The sequence below is a fragment of the Grammomys surdaster genome, unplaced genomic scaffold (genome assembly GCF_004785775.1).
Source record: "Grammomys surdaster isolate TR1022 unplaced genomic scaffold, NIH_TR_1.0 166, whole genome shotgun sequence".
In the NCBI taxonomy this organism is placed as follows: Eukaryota; Metazoa; Chordata; class Mammalia; order Rodentia; family Muridae; genus Grammomys; species Grammomys surdaster.
In genome coordinates this window covers 12596286-12614908 of record NW_021604614.1, presented here as the reverse complement: position 1 = coordinate 12614908, position 18623 = coordinate 12596286, and the positions used below count along the sequence as shown (strand labels likewise).

Sequence of the window (18623 nt, the reverse complement as noted above, 5' to 3'; positions counted from 1 at the left end):
CCTAGAAATAAGAATTTAGTCATGGACTAGAAGCCGAAGAAGGATCTCTGTGGCCTTTGATTTTTGTGTTGTATCCTTCTGTCCCATTTGCCTCAACTTTAATTTTTACTGACTGTTCATTTATAGTTTTAAAGTTCTTGCTGCCTTGGTAACATGTATTGTCTCAGAAGATTCATATCTCCTTACAAACCTTCGTCTTTCCAGGCCCCTTCAAGATGACTAGTTTGAAATTCTGCGTGTATTTAGCTGAGAGGTGGCTACAGAACATCCCACCTCAGGTGAGTATGAGCTAGAAAACTGAAGTGCCTCTTGTTGTTTTGCCAAAGCGGTGATTGCTTAGCATCTGTCTCATCATGGGGCCTGAGGTTGCTGAAGGTGGAGTCTATCTCCCTTGAGATTTTTACAGTCGGGTTTCCTTTCCATTTCAAATGTTTTTAAAGGATGAGACGTGTGAAAAGGCCAAGGCCTTGCTGAAGAAGCTTTACCTCCAGTTTCGGCTCTCGGGAACAGAAGCTGTGCTCATAGCCCACAAGTTGAACACTCAGGAATATTTAAGAGTCATAGGGAAGCCAGCGCACCTCATCGTGAGCCTCTACGAACATCCCAGCATAAGCGAAAGACTTTGTACCCCATCTGGCAAAGCTTATCCTGGTGAGGAGGAGACGCCAGCTTCTGGTCCAGAAAAGTTGCTGTCTTGATTGCCAGTTGTCTTCAGCCAAAAGCTTGAGTTTCACTTTTGTACTTTTTTATCTTCGTTGTCTTAGATATCCATGCAGCAGCTAAAGAAATAGCTGAGGTCAATGAAATTAATTTGGAAAAAATATGGGACATGTTGTTGGAGAAATGGTTGTGCCCTTCAACGGTGCCCAGTGAGGTGAGTGGGTGAGTGAGTGACTGAGTGACTGAGTGAGTGAGTGAGTGAGTGCTCACAGCCCAGATTTGTGCTTTGATAGGAGCTGAGTTTGTGTTCTACACAATACAACCCTGCAAAGAAGGACACAGACTGGCCTTTCTTCCTGGCTTCCTCTGAGACAGTGTCTCTCTGTGTCCCTCAGAGAGCTTGCATACTTTATCCTAGTGCCTCGGCCTGTCGTGCGCTGAGATCATAGGCCTGCACCACCACACCTGACTGGATCTAAGATCACCTGTTACCTGGTGATTTTAATGAGGCCGTTTGTCTTTCCTTTCTGTAACTGTAGCTAATCTACCCTCTAGCCCCTGACTTCAGACACATACTCATATAAGAAGACTTTTTACCAGGATTCATGTGATTAACTTTTTGTCTTGAGATAATTTAAAATGAAACAGTAAAGTTTAAGAACAGTGCAGGGATACTCCTTGACTCCGTTTACCCATGCTCGTTGGTTTTTAATATCTCTCCATATTTACTTCATTCTCTAACTTTTTACTCATTTCTCACCGTTGGGGAATATATTACCTATGACATGTTATTGACCCCTTAAGTATCATGCTGCATAAATGATGTTAGTGTACGATATTTGGAAGAATAGGATATCTGTTTTGCCCTTATAGGTGGTATTAATTTACGTGTGTGTGTGTGTGTGTGTGTGTGTGTGTGTGTGTATACGGAGGTCAAGAGACAACTCTGTAGAGTCAGTGCTCTCCTATCTTTACAGGTTATATTAATTTAGATACATATCTTGGCTCAGTTTTCACTTTTTCTAATATATATATATAGTTCTTTTGTAGTTACTAGGGGAAATATTTTGAGACTACAGTATAAAGTTCTCTGCAAATTCATCCTTTATCTTATCTACCCACCCTACATGTTAACTTAATAACCACTGATGATTTTCTAACATGTTTTAATCATGGTAGTACATTAACAGTTTTGAAGGGTGCAGGCTGATTGCTTTTATAAAATGCCATTTTTGCTTTGTTCACATTTTTCTGTTATTTAACCTAGGTCATGGGCTTTAGTCATGCTGTACAGGTGCTGTATAGATGCTGTATAGGTGATGTATAGGTGATGTACAGGTGATGTGCTCTTCTCAGCAGAACACAGCAGGCGGCTCATGATGTTGATATTGTTAGAAATAGTGAATCTCGCCAGGCAGTGGCGGCACACGCCTTTAATCCCAGCACTTAGGAGGCAGAGGCAGGTGGATTTCTGAGTTCGAGGCCAGCCTGATCTACAGAGTGAGCTCCAGGACAGCCAGGGCTACACAGAGAAACCCTGTCTCGAAACAACAACAACAACAAAAACACTTATTAGAAATAGCGAATCTCACATTCCTGGAAGGAATTAGCAATCTCAATCCAGATTTTTCAAGAGTTTCTGTGAATTTTTAAGTAGAATTTAATAAGTAAAGTCTATAATTCTGTTCTTACGTAGGAAGATAATATTCTTGAAATGTATTCATAAAAAATGGTATAATCACTATGAAATTAAGTACTTATACTTAGTAAATTTGCTCAATTTAGGGTGCTAATAATATGTTACCCAAATTAGTTTCAATTCCCAATTGAAAGCAGTTCTGTTGCAGTCTCCCAGGCAGCTGAGGTTAGCTATAGTTGGCAGCCAGTTTTTATTTGTTTTTGTTTTATTGTTGTGGTTGATTGATTTTTGTGCTGAATACTGAATTCATTGAATGCTAAGCCTGTGCTCTACCACTAAATTATGTCTCCAGCCCTTGGCATTTAATTTATTTTTTAATTACACCCAAATTGCCTGAGGGAATTGGCTCTCTCCTACCACGTAGGTCCTGGGGAACGGATTTGGTTCTTCAGGCTTAGCCAGCAGGTACCTTTACCTATGAGTCAACTTAGCAGTCCTGTTGGATTTTAGTTAGTAGCTTTTCTTTTATATTAATTTTTCGTTTCATGCCACAATGTGCTGCTGCTGTTTTGTCAATAGATTTTGAGTACCCCAGGCTAGACGCTTGCTTACCATGTAGCCGAGGATGAACTAGAACTTACATACCTCCCAAGTGCTGGGGTTAGAGGTGTGTGCTATCACACATGATCTGTGCTGTGCTGGGGTTTGAACCCAGTGGTCCATTCTACAGTGCAAACACTGCCTGCCTGAGATCCAGCACTAGCCCCATTCTACCAAGAGCAGTGACAGCTTCAGTGGAAACAGAATGTAAGCATGTGTCTAAAACCAGCATTTCTGTGTTCCAAGCATCACATAAGCTCAGAGTAGTCAGCTGGAAGGATCTGGCAACTAAGAACTATGCCTTACATCAAACCTGGCACAGTGCTTTCTGAGTCCTGATGAATACACCTTAAGTTTACAAACAACTCATTTAACTCTCTGAAGTAGCTCAGTGACAGAACACTTGGCTGGCATGCCAAGACCCTGGGCACCTGGGAGGCTGAGGCACGGCAGGAGCCAGCCTTGGCTACATAGTAAGATGGATTGGAATTAAAGATGTGTGCCACCATGCCAGGCTCTGTTCATTTTAAAATTTATCCAACAAATGTAAGCTCCACGAGCACCCAAATGTTTGTTTCATTTACGTTGGCCATGAGTGTACTTAGAGGTGCCGCAGAGAGCGGGCCCTCCATCTAAGCAGTTGTCCACAGAAACATAGTTTGCTCTTTGTTTTTTAAATCATTTTATTATGTATACGAGTGTTTTGTTTGCATGCATGTACATATACCACATGTATGCCTGATGCCTGCTAAGGTCCAAAAAAGGTGTTCGGTGCTCTGGAACTAGAGTTCCGGATTGTGAGCCACCATGTGCGTGTTTGGGATCAAACTCAAGTCTTCTCTTCAAGAGCAACAGTGCACTTAACTACTGAGCCGGTTGTCCAGTCCCATAAACATTGTTTTGTAATTTGGGTTTTTTGTCTGAGCTACTGCACTAAGATGACAGTTTGTGTGGTCACAACCTTTAGTTTAACCTTTAACTTGTATTCTTCTCTGTTTTCAAAGAAAGCATTGGAGCTCTTTGAACTTGAAGAGGATGAAGTGCTACATAGGTACGCATTCCTTCATTGTACTGTCCTTGACACCCAGTAGGGATCTTATCAAGAGACTGATGGAACGTGGCTCAGAGTCTTGAAGAATCAGTGCTAGGCCCCAGGGGCGGGAATGGAGTCAGTAGCCAAGACTGTGGATTTGAACCCCTGTGAGTGTTCTCAGACTTCTGCAGCAGAGAGGGCCAAGCAAAGGAAAACTCTTCTATCAGCCAGAACCTTTGCCCCAGGGCCCTGTGTGCTCTCAAATTCTAGAAGATGGCATGGCTCAGCTGTAAGACACTGACTGTATCCTTTGTCTGAGACCCAGATCTACAGAGTTGTGTGCTTGCCATTAAACGTGCTGAGTCTGAGTGCTCTTGGCTTGTTCTATTGAGAAGACTATATCTAGGCTTGAATCAGAAGGAATGTGGTAATTCGTTGCCAGTACTTCACTCCAGCATGAGAAGAGGGCGTAGTGGTAGCTGCCAGCTTTTTACCATTCCTGGCCTCAACCACAAGTAGCTGAGAGGCCTGGGAGGCCCTGTGGTTTCTTCTTTCTTGAAAATCAGATAGTGAAGACAGATTTGCAAAGCCCAGAACAAGAAAATAATTATTCCTAGTTTTGAACAGAGATGGCTACCTTCCTATTCTCTGCCTTCCTTTGCTCTGGACCCCACCTCATGCTGCTGTTTGGAAATGGTGGATGTTTGAGAGGAGGAGTTGTTACTTTTACTTGCTTTTTTAGTCAGGGTCTAACTGTACTGAAGAGGCCAAACCTACTCCATCTTGGGACTGGCCTCCATCTTAAAAGAAAAAGCTCGAGAACTTGACCTACAGCTGAACCCAAGTACCAGAAGGACCCCTTGGCTTGCCCTTGGCCCACACCCCAAAGTTATTCCTTAGCTACTTCCTACTAACAGTCAATCCAAGATTAGTCTGATTGTTCAGATGTACTTTCAGGCTGTGTGTGATTGTTCACTGTCTTGCTTCAGAGCCCCCACCTGTCGGGTTACCATAGTCATTCTGTTAGATGCTTGCCGGGCTGGACACTCCCTCACTTGCCCCCATTTTCCTATAAAACCCTGTTCCAATGAGCATTTGGGGCTGCTTCACCAAACCGTCCTATGGGTCGGCTGTGAGTCGGCCCAAACTGGAGTCTGTAATAAAGGGACCCTAGTCGGATTACACTGGAGTCGGGTCCTTGGTGGTCTGTTGGGGTTCATAAATGCTTCCAGGCACAACATGGGTAGTTATACTGATCTTAAACTTGGGGACCTCTGCCCTAGCCTCCCCAGTGCTGAAATGACAGCCATGCAATACAAAGCCAGGCTTCCTTCCCAGCCCCACAGACAGGGTTTCTTTTTGTAGGCCGGCTGTCCTGGGACAGAGATCCACCTGCCCCTGCCTCCCAGGCACTGAGACTAAATGCATGCACCATTACAGCAGGCTTCTTGCTTAGACTTTTAAGGGTAGGTGCACCTTTCCAGATCACAGACAGTTTCTGGCCTATTTAACAGAACCAGTTTCGTGGAAGGCCCTCGAAGCAATTCAGTGACAGAAGAAATGTCCAAATCAGAATTTCTGTCTTTTCCATCTGTAGGCTCCTCTCCTCTGGCTTGTATGTCTAATCCCTCTGGGCCCTCCTCGGAGTGGCCTGCCAGCCCTAGGTCTAGAATTTAAAAGGAGTCACTTACAAGGTCCTCATGGGTCTCGTGAAAACAGGTTTTCCCATGTGTGACACTCACTGTGCTGTAAGCTGGGGTTCGTGTCAGTTCCATCAACCATACTGGAAGGCTAAGCGGCGGTGGCTCAGAGGAGAACCCTGAAGCCAGCATTTGTTCTGGGCGTTATCCTCTTAGCTGTGAAGGCAGCTCTCAACCGTCTTTGACTCCAGTTCCAAAGGACCTCTTGTCTCCTGGCCTCTGCAGACACCAGGCACACATGACAGTACACAGACATATAAGCAGGCAAAGCATGCACGCACACAAAATAAATTTTAAAAAGGTTAAAATAAGAGAGGCTAAACCTCCTTTGAAAGGGAAAACAAAAATGCCATCGGCCTGCGTCTTCCTGGCTGACAGCCAGGATGTTGTCGTTTACTGTGGGCAGAAACACAGCTCCATTGTAGTGGGAATCTATCGCTTTAAGTTTAAAAAATGTCTTTCTCTTTTTGTCCTCCAGAGTTGTGTATCTCCTCCAGGCTCGTCCGATTGATTACAGCTCGAGAGTGCTGTTTGTATTTGCCACCTCAACTACAAGTGTAAGCTCTAGAGACATGTTTGGAACCTGCAGCCATCTCTGCTTGACATTTTACCCCTGTGTATTTTTCACACTTGGCTTCCTAAACACCACTCAGATAACGCTCACTAATACACTTGTGGGTTATGTTAATCCGATAAGTGGGGACCTCTCTGTACACCACACTCCAGCTAGCGCTCTGGACACAGCATCTGCTCAACAGGCCACAGGATGCACCTGCCGTAGCTCTCAGAGGTGCACTCTGTGGTGATTAACTCCCTGATCAGTCAGCACTCCTGATACCAGGAGACTGTACAAACCAGCCCTGGGAAACTCTGCCTGTCTCCATGGCCCTGTATGACTTGCTCTGGCCCTAATCACCCACTAGCCACTAGCCTCCCTACCCATGTGAAACTGCAGTCTCCAGGGGGGGATCCACAAACTCTTGAGTCTTCTGGAATTTTCCTATAGCAATTCTATTGGTTGTTTGGTGTTGAGAAGGGTGTTTCTTTTTCTTTTCTTTTTTCTTTTTTCTTTTTTCTTTTTTTTTTGAGACATAGTCTTGGTTAGACTATGTACCCTAGATTGATCTCAAACTCTTGGCAATCCTCCTACCTCAGTCTCCTTAGTACTAAGATAGCAAGTGTGAGTTATCGCACCCAGCTAACAATATCTTGTGAAGCAGCTAAAGTAGAGGGTGAGGAACCACGGGGTACATGGTCCTTAGAAGGACGAGACGAAAATCTGAGATACCGGATGTACGCTCACCATGGTTCTTGATTGGAGTCTGTCCTTTAGTCATTCGATGGCCAGTTAGCGCAGGCTAAGCAGGGAGCTACTTGCCTCCTGATGTACTGTCTATAAGCAAACTGTTCATTTTGTTAAGAAGAGTATTAATGAACGCATCATCAGTAATTAACGATGACATGGATTCAAAGGTGGGTTTGTTCACGTGATATATACAGGAGTCGAGGAATTAAGAAAATTAAACTTTATTGCTTAATCAAAACCATTTCAAGGGGAAGCCCTCTTTGGTGTCCAGTGCTGGCCGTGGCTGGGGTCTCGGGTTCCTTCCGGGGGTCACGTTGAGCAGCTCGGCTCTATGCTAGCTAAGAGCAGAGACAATTGAGCTCAAGTAAAGTGGAAAATAACCAAGGGAAGGGGTGTTTGTATTTCCTAAGCTGAAGTCAGTCGCCTGACTGAGGCTGCAGGTGTGCAGCTTGACTCTCCAAGCCTCTTGTTTTTACAGACACTGGGCATGCCCCAGTTAACGTTTGCCCACAAAGCACGGGCTCTTCAGTGTCTCCTCTATTTGGCTGACAAGGAAACAATAGAATCTCTCTTCAAAAAGCCCACTGATGAAATGAAGTAAGTGGCACTTGATTTATTGTTTTTGAAGGAGGCAAACAGATTTTATTTGCTTATATCTGAACCATAACTTTTGAACCCTTGATTGAATCACATGGATGCCTACTGGTCGCTATAGAGATGCAGGCTCATTCTTTCAATTGTTACTATTTAAGCAAAGGTGAAACAGGCCCATGAGAACATCTTAGCAACATTTAGAAGGTGACTATTTTCCTGTTCAAATTGATTTCTATGTAAGCTGTATCCTGTGACGATACCTGCAGCCTAAATGCACTTGAAACAAGATAGTCCCCTGTCCCCCGCAGTAGTTTTGGTTTTAGATTTAAATGTGAGCCACAAGAATGACTCTTACAAGTACCTCTGTTTTCCAGATCCTACCTGAAATGCATCACTTTCCTGGCCTCATTTGAAACGTTGAATATTCCCATCACATATGAGTTATTCTGCAACAGTCCCAAAGAAGGCATGATCAAGGGCTTGTGGAAGAACCACAGCCACGAACCGATGGTATGTGTCTCCGGCCATGGTGCGCCTGTCTTTACATATGCAGTGTGTGTCACCCGGTCATCCACCACCCCTCAGGTGCCCAGAGACCCTTTGCCCTCAGTAGGTCCAATGCCCTAGACCTTTCTGTAGGTTTGCAGCACACTTCATGAAATGGTAAGGCAATGTGGCAGGTCCTTCCCATTCTTCTTAGAGTACATAGGCTAATCATGCTTGCGAGCAAGAAAGCACTGTTCACGCTTCCTTCCAAGACCTGCTGGAGAGGGAAGCTTCCATTCTCTCCTGCCTAGTTGCCTTTGGGAGACTAGTCACTGATGCAGTTGCAGCTGGGACAGGCAGGTTGGGTTTATTATTATTATTATTATTATTATTATTATTATTATTAAATTAGGAGCTGGACATTAGAGCTTTATAAGTTATTGTCCATGTTTTAAAAAGGTACCTTGCCTTTTCAAGAGGCTGGTTGGACTGACTTACCAACGTCTCAAAGCAATGTGATTTTATTGTTTTCTTTGGTGTTTTGGCTTTTAGGCAGTACGGTTGGTGGCAGAGCTTTGTTTAGAATACAGAATCTATGACCTGCAGCTTTGGAATGGGCTCTTGCAGAAGCTTCTGGGCTTCAACATGGTAAGACTTGGGTCTTCCTGATGCACAACCTCCTAACATATTCTAAGCTAACACCGGCTATTGATGTGTATTGATACAAACATCTGCTCTTGGGCTCCTGCCAGACTTAAGGACTATTAGAGGAAGTCAAACTCAGAATGACTTAGGGGCTAGGAACAGAACTCGGTGGCTGCTTGACTAGCAGCATAAAGCCTGACTTCCATACCCAGCTTCACAAAAACCAAACATGGGTCCCGAGTCAGTGATCCCAGCAGTCACGGGGTAGAGGCAAGAGAACCAGAGATCTGAGGTGAGGTTCATTTGCATATCTAGTTCGAAGCCATCCTGTGTTACATGAGACCCTGTCCCAAAGAGGAAAGTAAGTTAGAAGTGGCTGTACACCTGCAATCCCACCACTGCTGAGATGGCCCAAGAAGTTAAGGCCAGCCTGGGCTGTGGGTGAGGCCCTAGCTCAAAAATGATTCTTTAAAAGGTGTAAAACTTTGTGTTGGCATATTGAAACTTAGTACTTTGGGAGTCTCATTTTGGAATTTTCTTTTACAGATTCCTTACTTGAGGAGAGTTCTATCCTACATTTCTAGTATCCATTCCTTATGGCAGGTATGTGCTTTTCCTTTAAGGCACACTTCATTAGGTTTAACCTTTGTGCTAGGTAGTTTATGGGTGGCCTGCATCGAGCTGTCAGCTTCTTCCTTAGTAAAGAGCGAATCGGATCGGTGTAGGACTGTTCCGGCGTCCTCAGCTGCTGTTGCCCCCATCAGGGCTTTGCCTTCTGAGTTCCCCAGGCTGCATGAGTCGCCTGGCACTCCTCTAGCATTTGTTACAGTGTCATTGATTTTATTTCCGTGTTGGTTGGAGTGCCCCCTCAGACCTAACAGATCTTGAAAGTTGGGGTCTTTCTGTTTTACTTGTTCAGTCTCATGAGTTGTGCACCTCAGACTCATCATACAGAAGTAGATCATTTAGGGGCCAGTGAGCTGGCTCAGTGGGAGAGGCGCTTGCCACCAAGCCTCACAACTCGAGTTCAAATCCTGGGTCGACTTGGTAGCAGGAGAGAAACAACACCCACAAGTTGCCTGTGACTGGTGTATCCACACTCTCTTGCACATGTACACACACACACGTTTTTAAAAAGAAGTAGGTAATTTATTCTCAGTTTACTAGAACAGTGTGAGAATATTTTAAGTAAAACAACAATTCTCCTTTTCTTTCTAGAGACACTTTCCTATTACACAATCATGGGGAGGAATGTACATAAATGCATTTTATGTTTTGTTTTTTTTTTTTTTTTTTTTTTTTTGGTTTTTCGAGACAGGGTTTCTCTGTGTAGCCCTGGCTGTCCTGGAACTCACTCTGTAGACCAGGCTGGCCTTGAACTCTCGAACTCAGAAATCCGCCTGCCTCTGCCTCCCAAGTGCTGGGATTAAAGGCGTGCGCCACTACCGCCCAGCGCATTTTATGTTTTTAAAACAAAACATTTTAAAGGGCTGTTTTTCGTCAATTATGTGTATGTGTGTCTCGCTGTGTGCTCATGAGTGCCCATGCCCAAGAAGGCCAGAAAAAGGTATTAGATCCCCTGGAACTAGTTAAAGGCGGTGTGAGCCGCCCACTGTGGGTGCTAAGCACTGAGGTAGCAAGCATCCTTTTCAAAGGTATATCATTATGTGGCTTTTACTATGTGTATGAGCTTTAACAACCATCACTATTGGCTAATATTAGACTGCTTTCCTCTCTTCAGAAAGAAACCTCAGGGTTGGGGCTGAGAGTTGAGGAGGCATACTTGAGGCCAGTCCCCTAGAACTGCCAGAAGAAGAAAAAGATCCCCCATAGCTGGCTGCCATCTTCCCCTCCTTTTAACCTCAGACTCCTCCTCTTTGTGTGGCTTTGTTTGCTTTAGACATTTCACATCAAATGGCTCACATAACGAGCTCCATGTCTGGCTCCTCTCCTGTAACCTAACGCTGCATTGTGACATTTTAATTCTTCGATTCTTTTATCACCTGTAATAATAACAGACCCTTGATTTCTGTGAGGGTTACACTAGGATTCCACCACCCTGCAGGCGCTGTGATTTTTGCTTCAGTGTGTGTGTGTGTATGTGTGTGTGTGTTTGTGGGTGCATATGTGCCACATTGTGTGAGTAGCAGTCAGACAGCAACTTACGGGAGTCAGTCCCCACCTTCTACCACACAGGTCCCTGGGATCAAACTCTGCTCCGCTCCTCCAGCTCGGCAGCAGGCACCGCTACCCACTGAGCCAGCTGGCTAGTGTATTTTAAGTCAACTCTGGATTACTCATAAAACCTAACACTGTATTGCTGTGTAAATAGTTGTCATACATGTAGTATGTAGTAATCAGGCTCAATCCAGGCATGTGAAATAGAGGTTCTAGTATCCTAGACATGGATTCTTCAGTGCCCATATTTCCACAGATTCCCTACTTCAGCAAAGCTTGGCAACGTGTGATCCAGATCCCCCTGCTCTCAGGTAAGCGTCTAGCCTCTGAACACCGACAGTAGCAATTTGGGGTTGTTTTGTGATAAGACAGTGTTTTGCACTATAGCCCAGGCTAGCTTTAAACAGCTTCAGCCTCCCAAGGGCTGGGATCACAGGTTGAGCCACCATGCCTGGTAGACGGTAGCATTCTGATGTTTGAGCGGTCATGTGTTTCTCACCTTTTCTCTTCAGCTTCCTGTCCTTTAAGACCCAGTCAGTTAGCAGACTGTTGTGAGAGTCTTGTCGCTGTTCTTGAGTAAGTAGATGCGTGCTCTCTGACCAAGAGAATAGATTAAATAATTAAACCTTGTTACAAATGTGTATGCATAAGGAAATAGGTCTGGGGAGAATCCACAGATACAGCTGTCCAATGGAGGAAGTCTTGGAATAGAATCCCTACAAATAAGAAAGGGGGTGGCTCGCATGCCTTTTCTCAAGGAAGCTAAGCTAACATTTACTTTCATTAAATGCACCTATTACTTTTGTAATCCCTACTTTCCATGTGAACTGGAACGTTCTCTCATAAGTTTCCTCAGAAGCCGATATTCACTGCACTCTGAGATTGGCACCTGATATAAGTGTAAGTTTGGGGTGCCTCTTCTTGCTAAGTCCTAGAATGTTGTCACATGGACCCTGGGCGTCAAGGAATTTTGTTTGTTTTTGTTGCCCCAGCACTGCCCCAAGACAGAGTTTCTCTGTGTAGTCCTGGCTGTCCTAGAACTCGCTTTGTAAACCAGGCTGTCCTCAAACTTGGAAATCCTCCTGCCTTTGACTCCAAGTGCTGGGATTAAAAGTGTATGCCACCATGCCCGGCTTGAGCGTCTAAGAATATATCTTGTGCATCTGCAAGTGTCTAGACATGGCAGACAGCAGTCTGTGTCCTAGGAAAAGATTCTTTTTTTTTTTTTTTTTTTTCCTATGGAATGTTCTCAAAGGCTCTTTCCTTATTAGTAAGAATGTGCTGCGTTCCAGCGCATAGGCATTTAAAGGAATTGGCAGTGGACGGGAAACGTCTGTGGAAACGGAGAAAGGCTAATGTGGTCTAGTAAACCTGCCAAGCCATTAACTAATTACTGCGCCCTCTCAAAGATGTCCAGTTTCAGATGACCTCGACATGATGGGTGTTGCCAAGCAGTATGTCCAGTTAGAGCTTCCCGCTTTTGCACTCACCTGCCTAATGCTCATGCCCCACTCTGAGAAACGACACCAGCAGATCAAGGTATGCTGTGCATGCGCATGCTGTTCCTCTCAGGTTGCCAGGACATACCGCATAGCCCTCAGAAGATACCGCATAGCCCTCAGAAGAGGGCATTTTCTTTCACCAGACTCATAAAGCATGGATACTCGGTGTGGGTGAGGCAGGTTAATGAGAAGTAACGGGATTGATTGAAGTTCAGCAGAGGGATATCTCAGAATGAGTTTGGCCATTATTCTGTTATCTGTGAGAAACTGATTTTCTTGGCAGAGCAAAGTGAACTGAGAAAAGCGGTGCTTTAGCAGGCTGTGTGCGCTGAGCAAGCCAGGTGTGACTGGCCGAGGCTTTATCGTCGTTAATGCCAGCACTCAGGAGGCAGAGGCTGGTGGAGCTCTGAGTTCCAGCCCAGCCAGGGTTGCACAGTTAGACTTTTCTTTTCTCACCAAAAAGATAAGAAGGGGGAGTGGAGACGATGTGATCGGGGATGTGAAGTGAATTAAAAAGAAAAGAAGCAGAGCTGCCTGAGGAAAGGCCCTGAGGTGAGGTGAGACAGAGTGTCGTAGGCCCTAGCTAAAGCCAGAGGGAAAGGTCTCCTCGGTAGAGGGTTGGTCTTCAGATTGAGCGAGTTGAGGAGGCCTCCAAGGAGGGTTTTTTGAGTTTTGGGTGGTTTTTTTTTTTCTCCTTTTTTGGTTTGGTTTGGGTTTTCTTCTTTTTTGGTTTTCAAGGCAGGTTTTCTCTGTGTAGCCCAGGCTGTCCTGGAACTCACTCTGTAGACCAGGCTGGCCTCGAACTCAGAGAGATCCACCTGCCTCTGCCTCCTGAGCACTAGGAGTAAAGGTGTGTGCCACCACTGCCCTGCTTGAGACAGAACTTTTAAAATAACTGTTAGGACAAGTGCTTCTGAAATGTCTCCAGTTATTCACCTCTGGGTAGATAGAGCAGCAGGGGTCTGGATAAACAGGCAGGCGCGCTCTAACTTGCTGTCTGTCTCCCGTCTCATTCACGTGCCGTCAAGGCTGTCTGCGCTTGTCTTTAACTGTTTTGATTACTCAAAGGCATCTCACTACTTTTCAACTTCAGGATTTAAAAAAGTTTTGTCACAACAGATAAAGCCTGATAAACAGCTTTATCTTTTACATAAGTTATATTAAAAAAAAAAAAACCTTTTTTTTCTCCTTGTCTGGGTAATTTTTTTTTTTTGTCACTAGAAGTATCTTAGAAATAAAAGCATCTAATTTTTAAAATTTTTAATAGAACCGATAAACTTTTAGTTTAAGAAAAAGCGTGTATGGAAATGACCCCAAAGAGAGTTACAGAGCCCCAGTGACCCCCCCCCCCCCACTCTCCTGTCTTTAGTCTGGTTTTGTCTGCCTTTCCTCTCTCCCACCCCCATAACCACCCTTCTTTCTTGAGACCAAGATCTGGTGAGCCAGGCTAGCCTTAAATTCACTGTGTAGCCCAGGACAGCCTTCCTCCTCCTGAGTGCTGTGACTACAGGTACACTCTCCACTGTGCCCAATTTCTTAACTCTGAGGCTAGACCATGGGGCTTCGTGTGTGCTGGGCAGACGCTACTGAGTGGGTTTATGCCTGTCTTCCAAGTTAAAGAAAATCTTGAAGAATTTTTAAAAGCCTCCCAGACTCAACATCACAGCAATTGCTATCACAATTCTTAAATTATGTTTTCACTTTTTTCCTAGAATTTTCTGAATTCATGTGATGCTCGGATCATTTTACAGCAGTTAGAAGAACATATGAGCACTGGCCAGCTAGCAGGGTTTTCACATCAGGTAAGGACTGCCAGTTAGCAGGGTTTTCACATCAGGTAAGGACTGGCCAGCTAGCAGGGTTTTCACATCAGGTAAGGACTGGCCAGTTAGCAGGGTTTTCACATCAGGTAAGGACTGGCCAGTTAGCAGGGTTTTCACATCAGGTAAGGACTGGCCAGTTAGCAGGGTTTTCACATCAGGTAAGGACTGGCCAGCTAGCAGGGTTTTCACATCAGGTAAGGGCAGTTCGGCTTCATTTCTGCTCCGTCTGGATCACAGGAGGTAACTCTTATCCCCCAGATAGTTTTCTTTCACTCTGAATTAAAAGCTTCGGCTTTTAGTAGTCAGGTACCTGGCTGGGGCTGTGACGGAGTAGTAGAGAACTTGCCTAATGTACTCAAGAACCTCGATTCCATCCCCAGAATTACGTAAAAATGTGAAAGGCAGGTGCCCCAGCCATCTTGTCTACTGCTGTGCCCACTGGAGAACTGTACCCATAAGTACTGGTAATTAGATCCTCCTCCTCATTAAAAATAAAACCCTAGCACATAACACAGTAGGTTTCTATTTGTGTGCTGTGCTAGTCCACACCCTCCCTCCCAGAGCTCCAAGAATTCAATTTCTGACTGTCAGAAATCTGTGTTTCGATGAAGGACTTAGAATTAAACACATTTTTAATATCATGATAACTGTCATTCCTTAGATTAGAAGTCTGGTTCTGAATCATGTCGTAAATAAGAAGGAATTTGGGGTTTTGGCAAAGACAAAGTATTTTCAGTTGTTGAAATGGCACGTGATAAACACCGACAACATCACTGAATTGGTGAACTATTTGGCAAATGACTTCAGGTGAGTTAATATGGGAGGAACTTCAATTTACTGTAGAATTTCCTTAAAATGTGTCTTGATTCTGGAGAGAGAGAGAGAGAGAGAGAGAGAGAGAGAGAGAGAGAGAGCGCCATGTGTGGCTGTAGCTACCACTGAGCCATAGTGTTCCTACACATTCCTAGAGTTAAGGCTCCCGAAGCTTGGAACCTTGGGACATGAATCTGTCATCTACTAATTAAAGGAGCTGCTTAGATCCTCAAAACAGGTGTCTCATAGTTCCGCTCTGACCCTTACATTACAACTGACTCCTTAGATGCTTGCTCGGGGCCTTGCTTGCTAGTGTTACGTAACACGTGGTTCTTGCTGTGCTTGGTTAACTGACTTTCTACACCCACGAGGGAAGAAGCAGTAAGCTGCTTGGGCTGCAGCCAAGATTGCATATGGGAAGTTAAAAGAAGGAAAATACCAGCTGATGCTCTAGAAGGGAAAGTCAGAAGCAGTGGCCGTGGCTCTGTCCTCCCCGCATTGGTCACTCTGGGGTGCCCTGTCTCCTCCACACACCATGATTCTAGCTGTTTATTCATCCTCAGGCCCTCATGACTACATTGTCCTTTATGAGTAAGTGATCATTTTAGTTACAGTTGATGTGTGTAATAGGCTATACCTATGTGAAGAATACAGCTTATATGTTTTGACATCAATCTACACTGTTGACATCATCACCCCAGGAATCTCCGGCAGGGGTCTCCTCACACCTGCCTTGTTCTGTCTGGTTCTAGTTTAGATGAAGCCTCATCTTTGATAACTGAGTATTCAAAGCACTGTGGGAAGCCTGTGCCAGCAGATGCAGCTCCCTGTGAAATCCTGAAGGTAAGCCAGCTAAAGACTGCCTCAGGTCAAATCTGAGATCATTTATATACTTTTAAGTTAACTCGTGTGTGTGTGTGTGTGTGTGTGTGTCTGTGTGTGTGTGTCTGTGTGTGTGTGTCTGTGTGTGTGTGTGCGAGCAGTCCTTCCACCATGGATTCTGGGGATCAATGCAGAGCGTCAGGCTTGCCTGGCAAGTATCCTTCCATGCTAAGGGCCTTGCCATCCCTGCCATTTCTGTCTTGGCCTTTCATTTTTGCATCAGTGAGTGTGACTGTACGTGCATGTACATTCACTTACTGATGTAGGCTTCCTTCCAAGCACTGTGTTAGGCCAGCATCACAGTGTGTCTCCACATGCCGGCATGGTCTTGATACGTCGCCCAGTGTCTCAGCGTGGTCTCTCGATGCAGGTAAAAGTATGACAGGAAGGCGTGTTCTTTATGCAGGAGCACATGCGAAGAGATTGCCTTAAAACATCATTTACGATCATGGTCACCTTTTGTTTTGTTCTGGTTTGGTTTTGTTGTTTTGTTTTTTATCGTCCGAGACAGGGTCTTACTATGTAGCTCTGGCTGTCATGGAGCGCACTGTGTGGTCCAAGCAGGCCTGGAGCTCACTGAGATCCACTTGCCTCTGCCTCCTGAGTCCTGGGATTGAAGGTGTGCACCACCGTAGCTAACGTCACTATCAACTACTATGTGCACATAGTTTTCTGTACTCCGTGTGACTCGCTGACACCAACGTCCCCATAATCATGAGCAATGAGTTACTTGTACTAGGATGTTAGAGCCATCATGATGTCACTACAGCCCACAGGCTAAGTGACCTGCCAGAGTCATTTGCTGCCTAATGGCCCAGCTGTGACTGGAGCCCCAGGACCTCTTGACATGCCACCGTGCACCCTTCCATAAAGAACTAGCCGTGTTCCTGTCAGTCAGCTGTGCTCTGTGACGGTGTTGGTTAGCCATTGTGACAATTACAAAGGAGCAGAGAGAGGCTTGTTTTGGCTCCATTTCCAAGACTGCAGGCCACGGTTACTGACTCCTCAGCCTGTGGCAAAACAGAACATGATGTCACCAAGCTGCTGGCCTCAAGACAGAGAGTCAGGCATGGAGTGGCAGGGGTGGGAAACTCCTGTCAAGGTACAGCCTTAGTAAGCCAAGTCCTCTAACCCAGCCCAGCTCTAGATACTACCACCTCCCATTGGTGCCAGCAAACTGACTTGCAGTCACTGTTGAGTAGTGCCACCAGGTGGAGATTGGTGACACCATGCTGACACCGTAACAACACGGTATTAACTTTAAAAACGTGAAGAGTATAGAGACAACTTTGTAGCCTGTAAAGCTTGTTCTTCTCTAGCTGTCCCTGTCACATGGAGGTGCTTGCATATGTGTATTTTAACCCTGTGGCTGAGCCCTGTGCTCTGTAGCCTGTCTAACAACTTCCTGTTTTAAGAACTGAAGCGGGGCTGGGAAGATGGCCTAGCAGGGGAGAGCAGCTGCTGCCAGGCCTGAGTATGTGAGCTTGATCCCCACACGTCACGATGGTGACAATGAAGCCAACGCTCATGAGTTATTCTTCTGTTTTCCCCCCATTTAGACATTTCTTGGTGGATCGTAGTAAAGCAAACAAGTTTTCAAAACCAAGAGGAAGTTGGAGTCTGCCGCTAATTAATCCTGTTTATTGCAGCTTACAAATTGTGCGATCTGTATTTCATTATCCTGCAAGGAGTAAATACGACATTCAATATTGACATAACTGACTCGGGTATCTCACATGATGTATTAATAAATATTTTGATTTTGGTTTCTTGTGTACTTTGTAGGGGTTTTGTTTTGGAGTTTTGGGTAGTGGTGGGGGAACAGAGGTTGTTTGTTTTTTTTTTTGGTTGGTTGGTTGGTTGGTTCGTTGGTTGGTTGGTTTTTGAGACAGGATTCTCTGTGTAGCCCTGGCTGTCCTGGAACTTTCTCTGTAGAGCAGGCTGGCTGAGAACTCTGACATCTCCTTGCCTCTGCCCCCAGGGCGTTAGGATTAAAAGTATGCGCCTCCACTGCCTGTCCCCTCGTGTGATCTGTAGTCTGGGGGAGGGGGATGGGGGGGGAGTTGGCACTATGCATGAAGGAAACAAAATGTAAAGCTAGTTCACCTTCTCCAGCAGTTAAGAACTCTGAAGGCTTCCAGGAGACCTAGCTCAGGTCCCAATACCCATCTGGGAGCTCACAACTGGTAAAATCCAGTTGCTACGATTCTGATGTTCTCTTCTGGTCTCCATGGGTACCAGGCATGTACATGGTTCATATACATATGTGTATGCAGGCAAAACACTAGTACAGTTAAAACAAAAATAAAGAAGCTCCCTTTCCCTCTTGAGAAATAGCCCTATATTTAACTTCTATTTCCTCTCTATATAAAGATCCTGCATTGGTTTGGGGTGATGGTTCCCTTGGTAAAGTCCTTGCCATGCAAACATAGGTGACTGAATTCAGATCCCGGCACCCATATTAGAAGCCTGGTACTGTGGCTTGTGCTCGTTACAGAAGGATGCCTCAGGATTCCTAGTCAGCCATTCTAGGAAATGGCATAGCTCCAGGCCTAGTGAAGGATACTGTGCCAAAAAAACTTAAATGGAGAAGCAATTGAATAAGACACCACAAATCAAGCTTCATACAAGTCTGTGTGCACACACACACACACACAGCGGCATGTGCACATGATTGTTGGCACTATTTTTGAGTTATTTTTATTATGTTCTTATACTTCTCATCCTTCTTTCCCTTTCCAACCTTCATTCCACCCTGATCC

General features: G+C 45.0%; 1 protein-coding gene across 1 annotated transcript in view; it reads left to right on the top strand.

Moving 5' to 3' along the window:
- Positions 1-17636, top strand: part of Kntc1 (kinetochore associated 1) — a 74169-nt gene extending 56533 nt beyond the window's left edge. Inside the window, exons 49-64 of the mRNA XM_028766074.1 lie at positions 205-278; positions 441-651; positions 765-874; positions 3904-3950; positions 6111-6189; positions 7417-7535; positions 7907-8042; positions 8571-8666; positions 9210-9266; positions 11098-11152; positions 11354-11417; positions 12251-12380; positions 14056-14145; positions 14828-14973; positions 15732-15822; positions 17421-17636. Of these exons, the coding sequence (XP_028621907.1) occupies positions 205-278; positions 441-651; positions 765-874; positions 3904-3950; positions 6111-6189; positions 7417-7535; positions 7907-8042; positions 8571-8666; positions 9210-9266; positions 11098-11152; positions 11354-11417; positions 12251-12380; positions 14056-14145; positions 14828-14973; positions 15732-15822; positions 17421-17441 (1526 nt within the window). The 3' untranslated portion in view covers positions 17442-17636. The remainder of the gene's footprint in view (positions 1-204; positions 279-440; positions 652-764; positions 875-3903; positions 3951-6110; positions 6190-7416; positions 7536-7906; positions 8043-8570; positions 8667-9209; positions 9267-11097; positions 11153-11353; positions 11418-12250; positions 12381-14055; positions 14146-14827; positions 14974-15731; positions 15823-17420) is intronic.
- Positions 17637-18623: the final 987 nt, after the last annotated feature.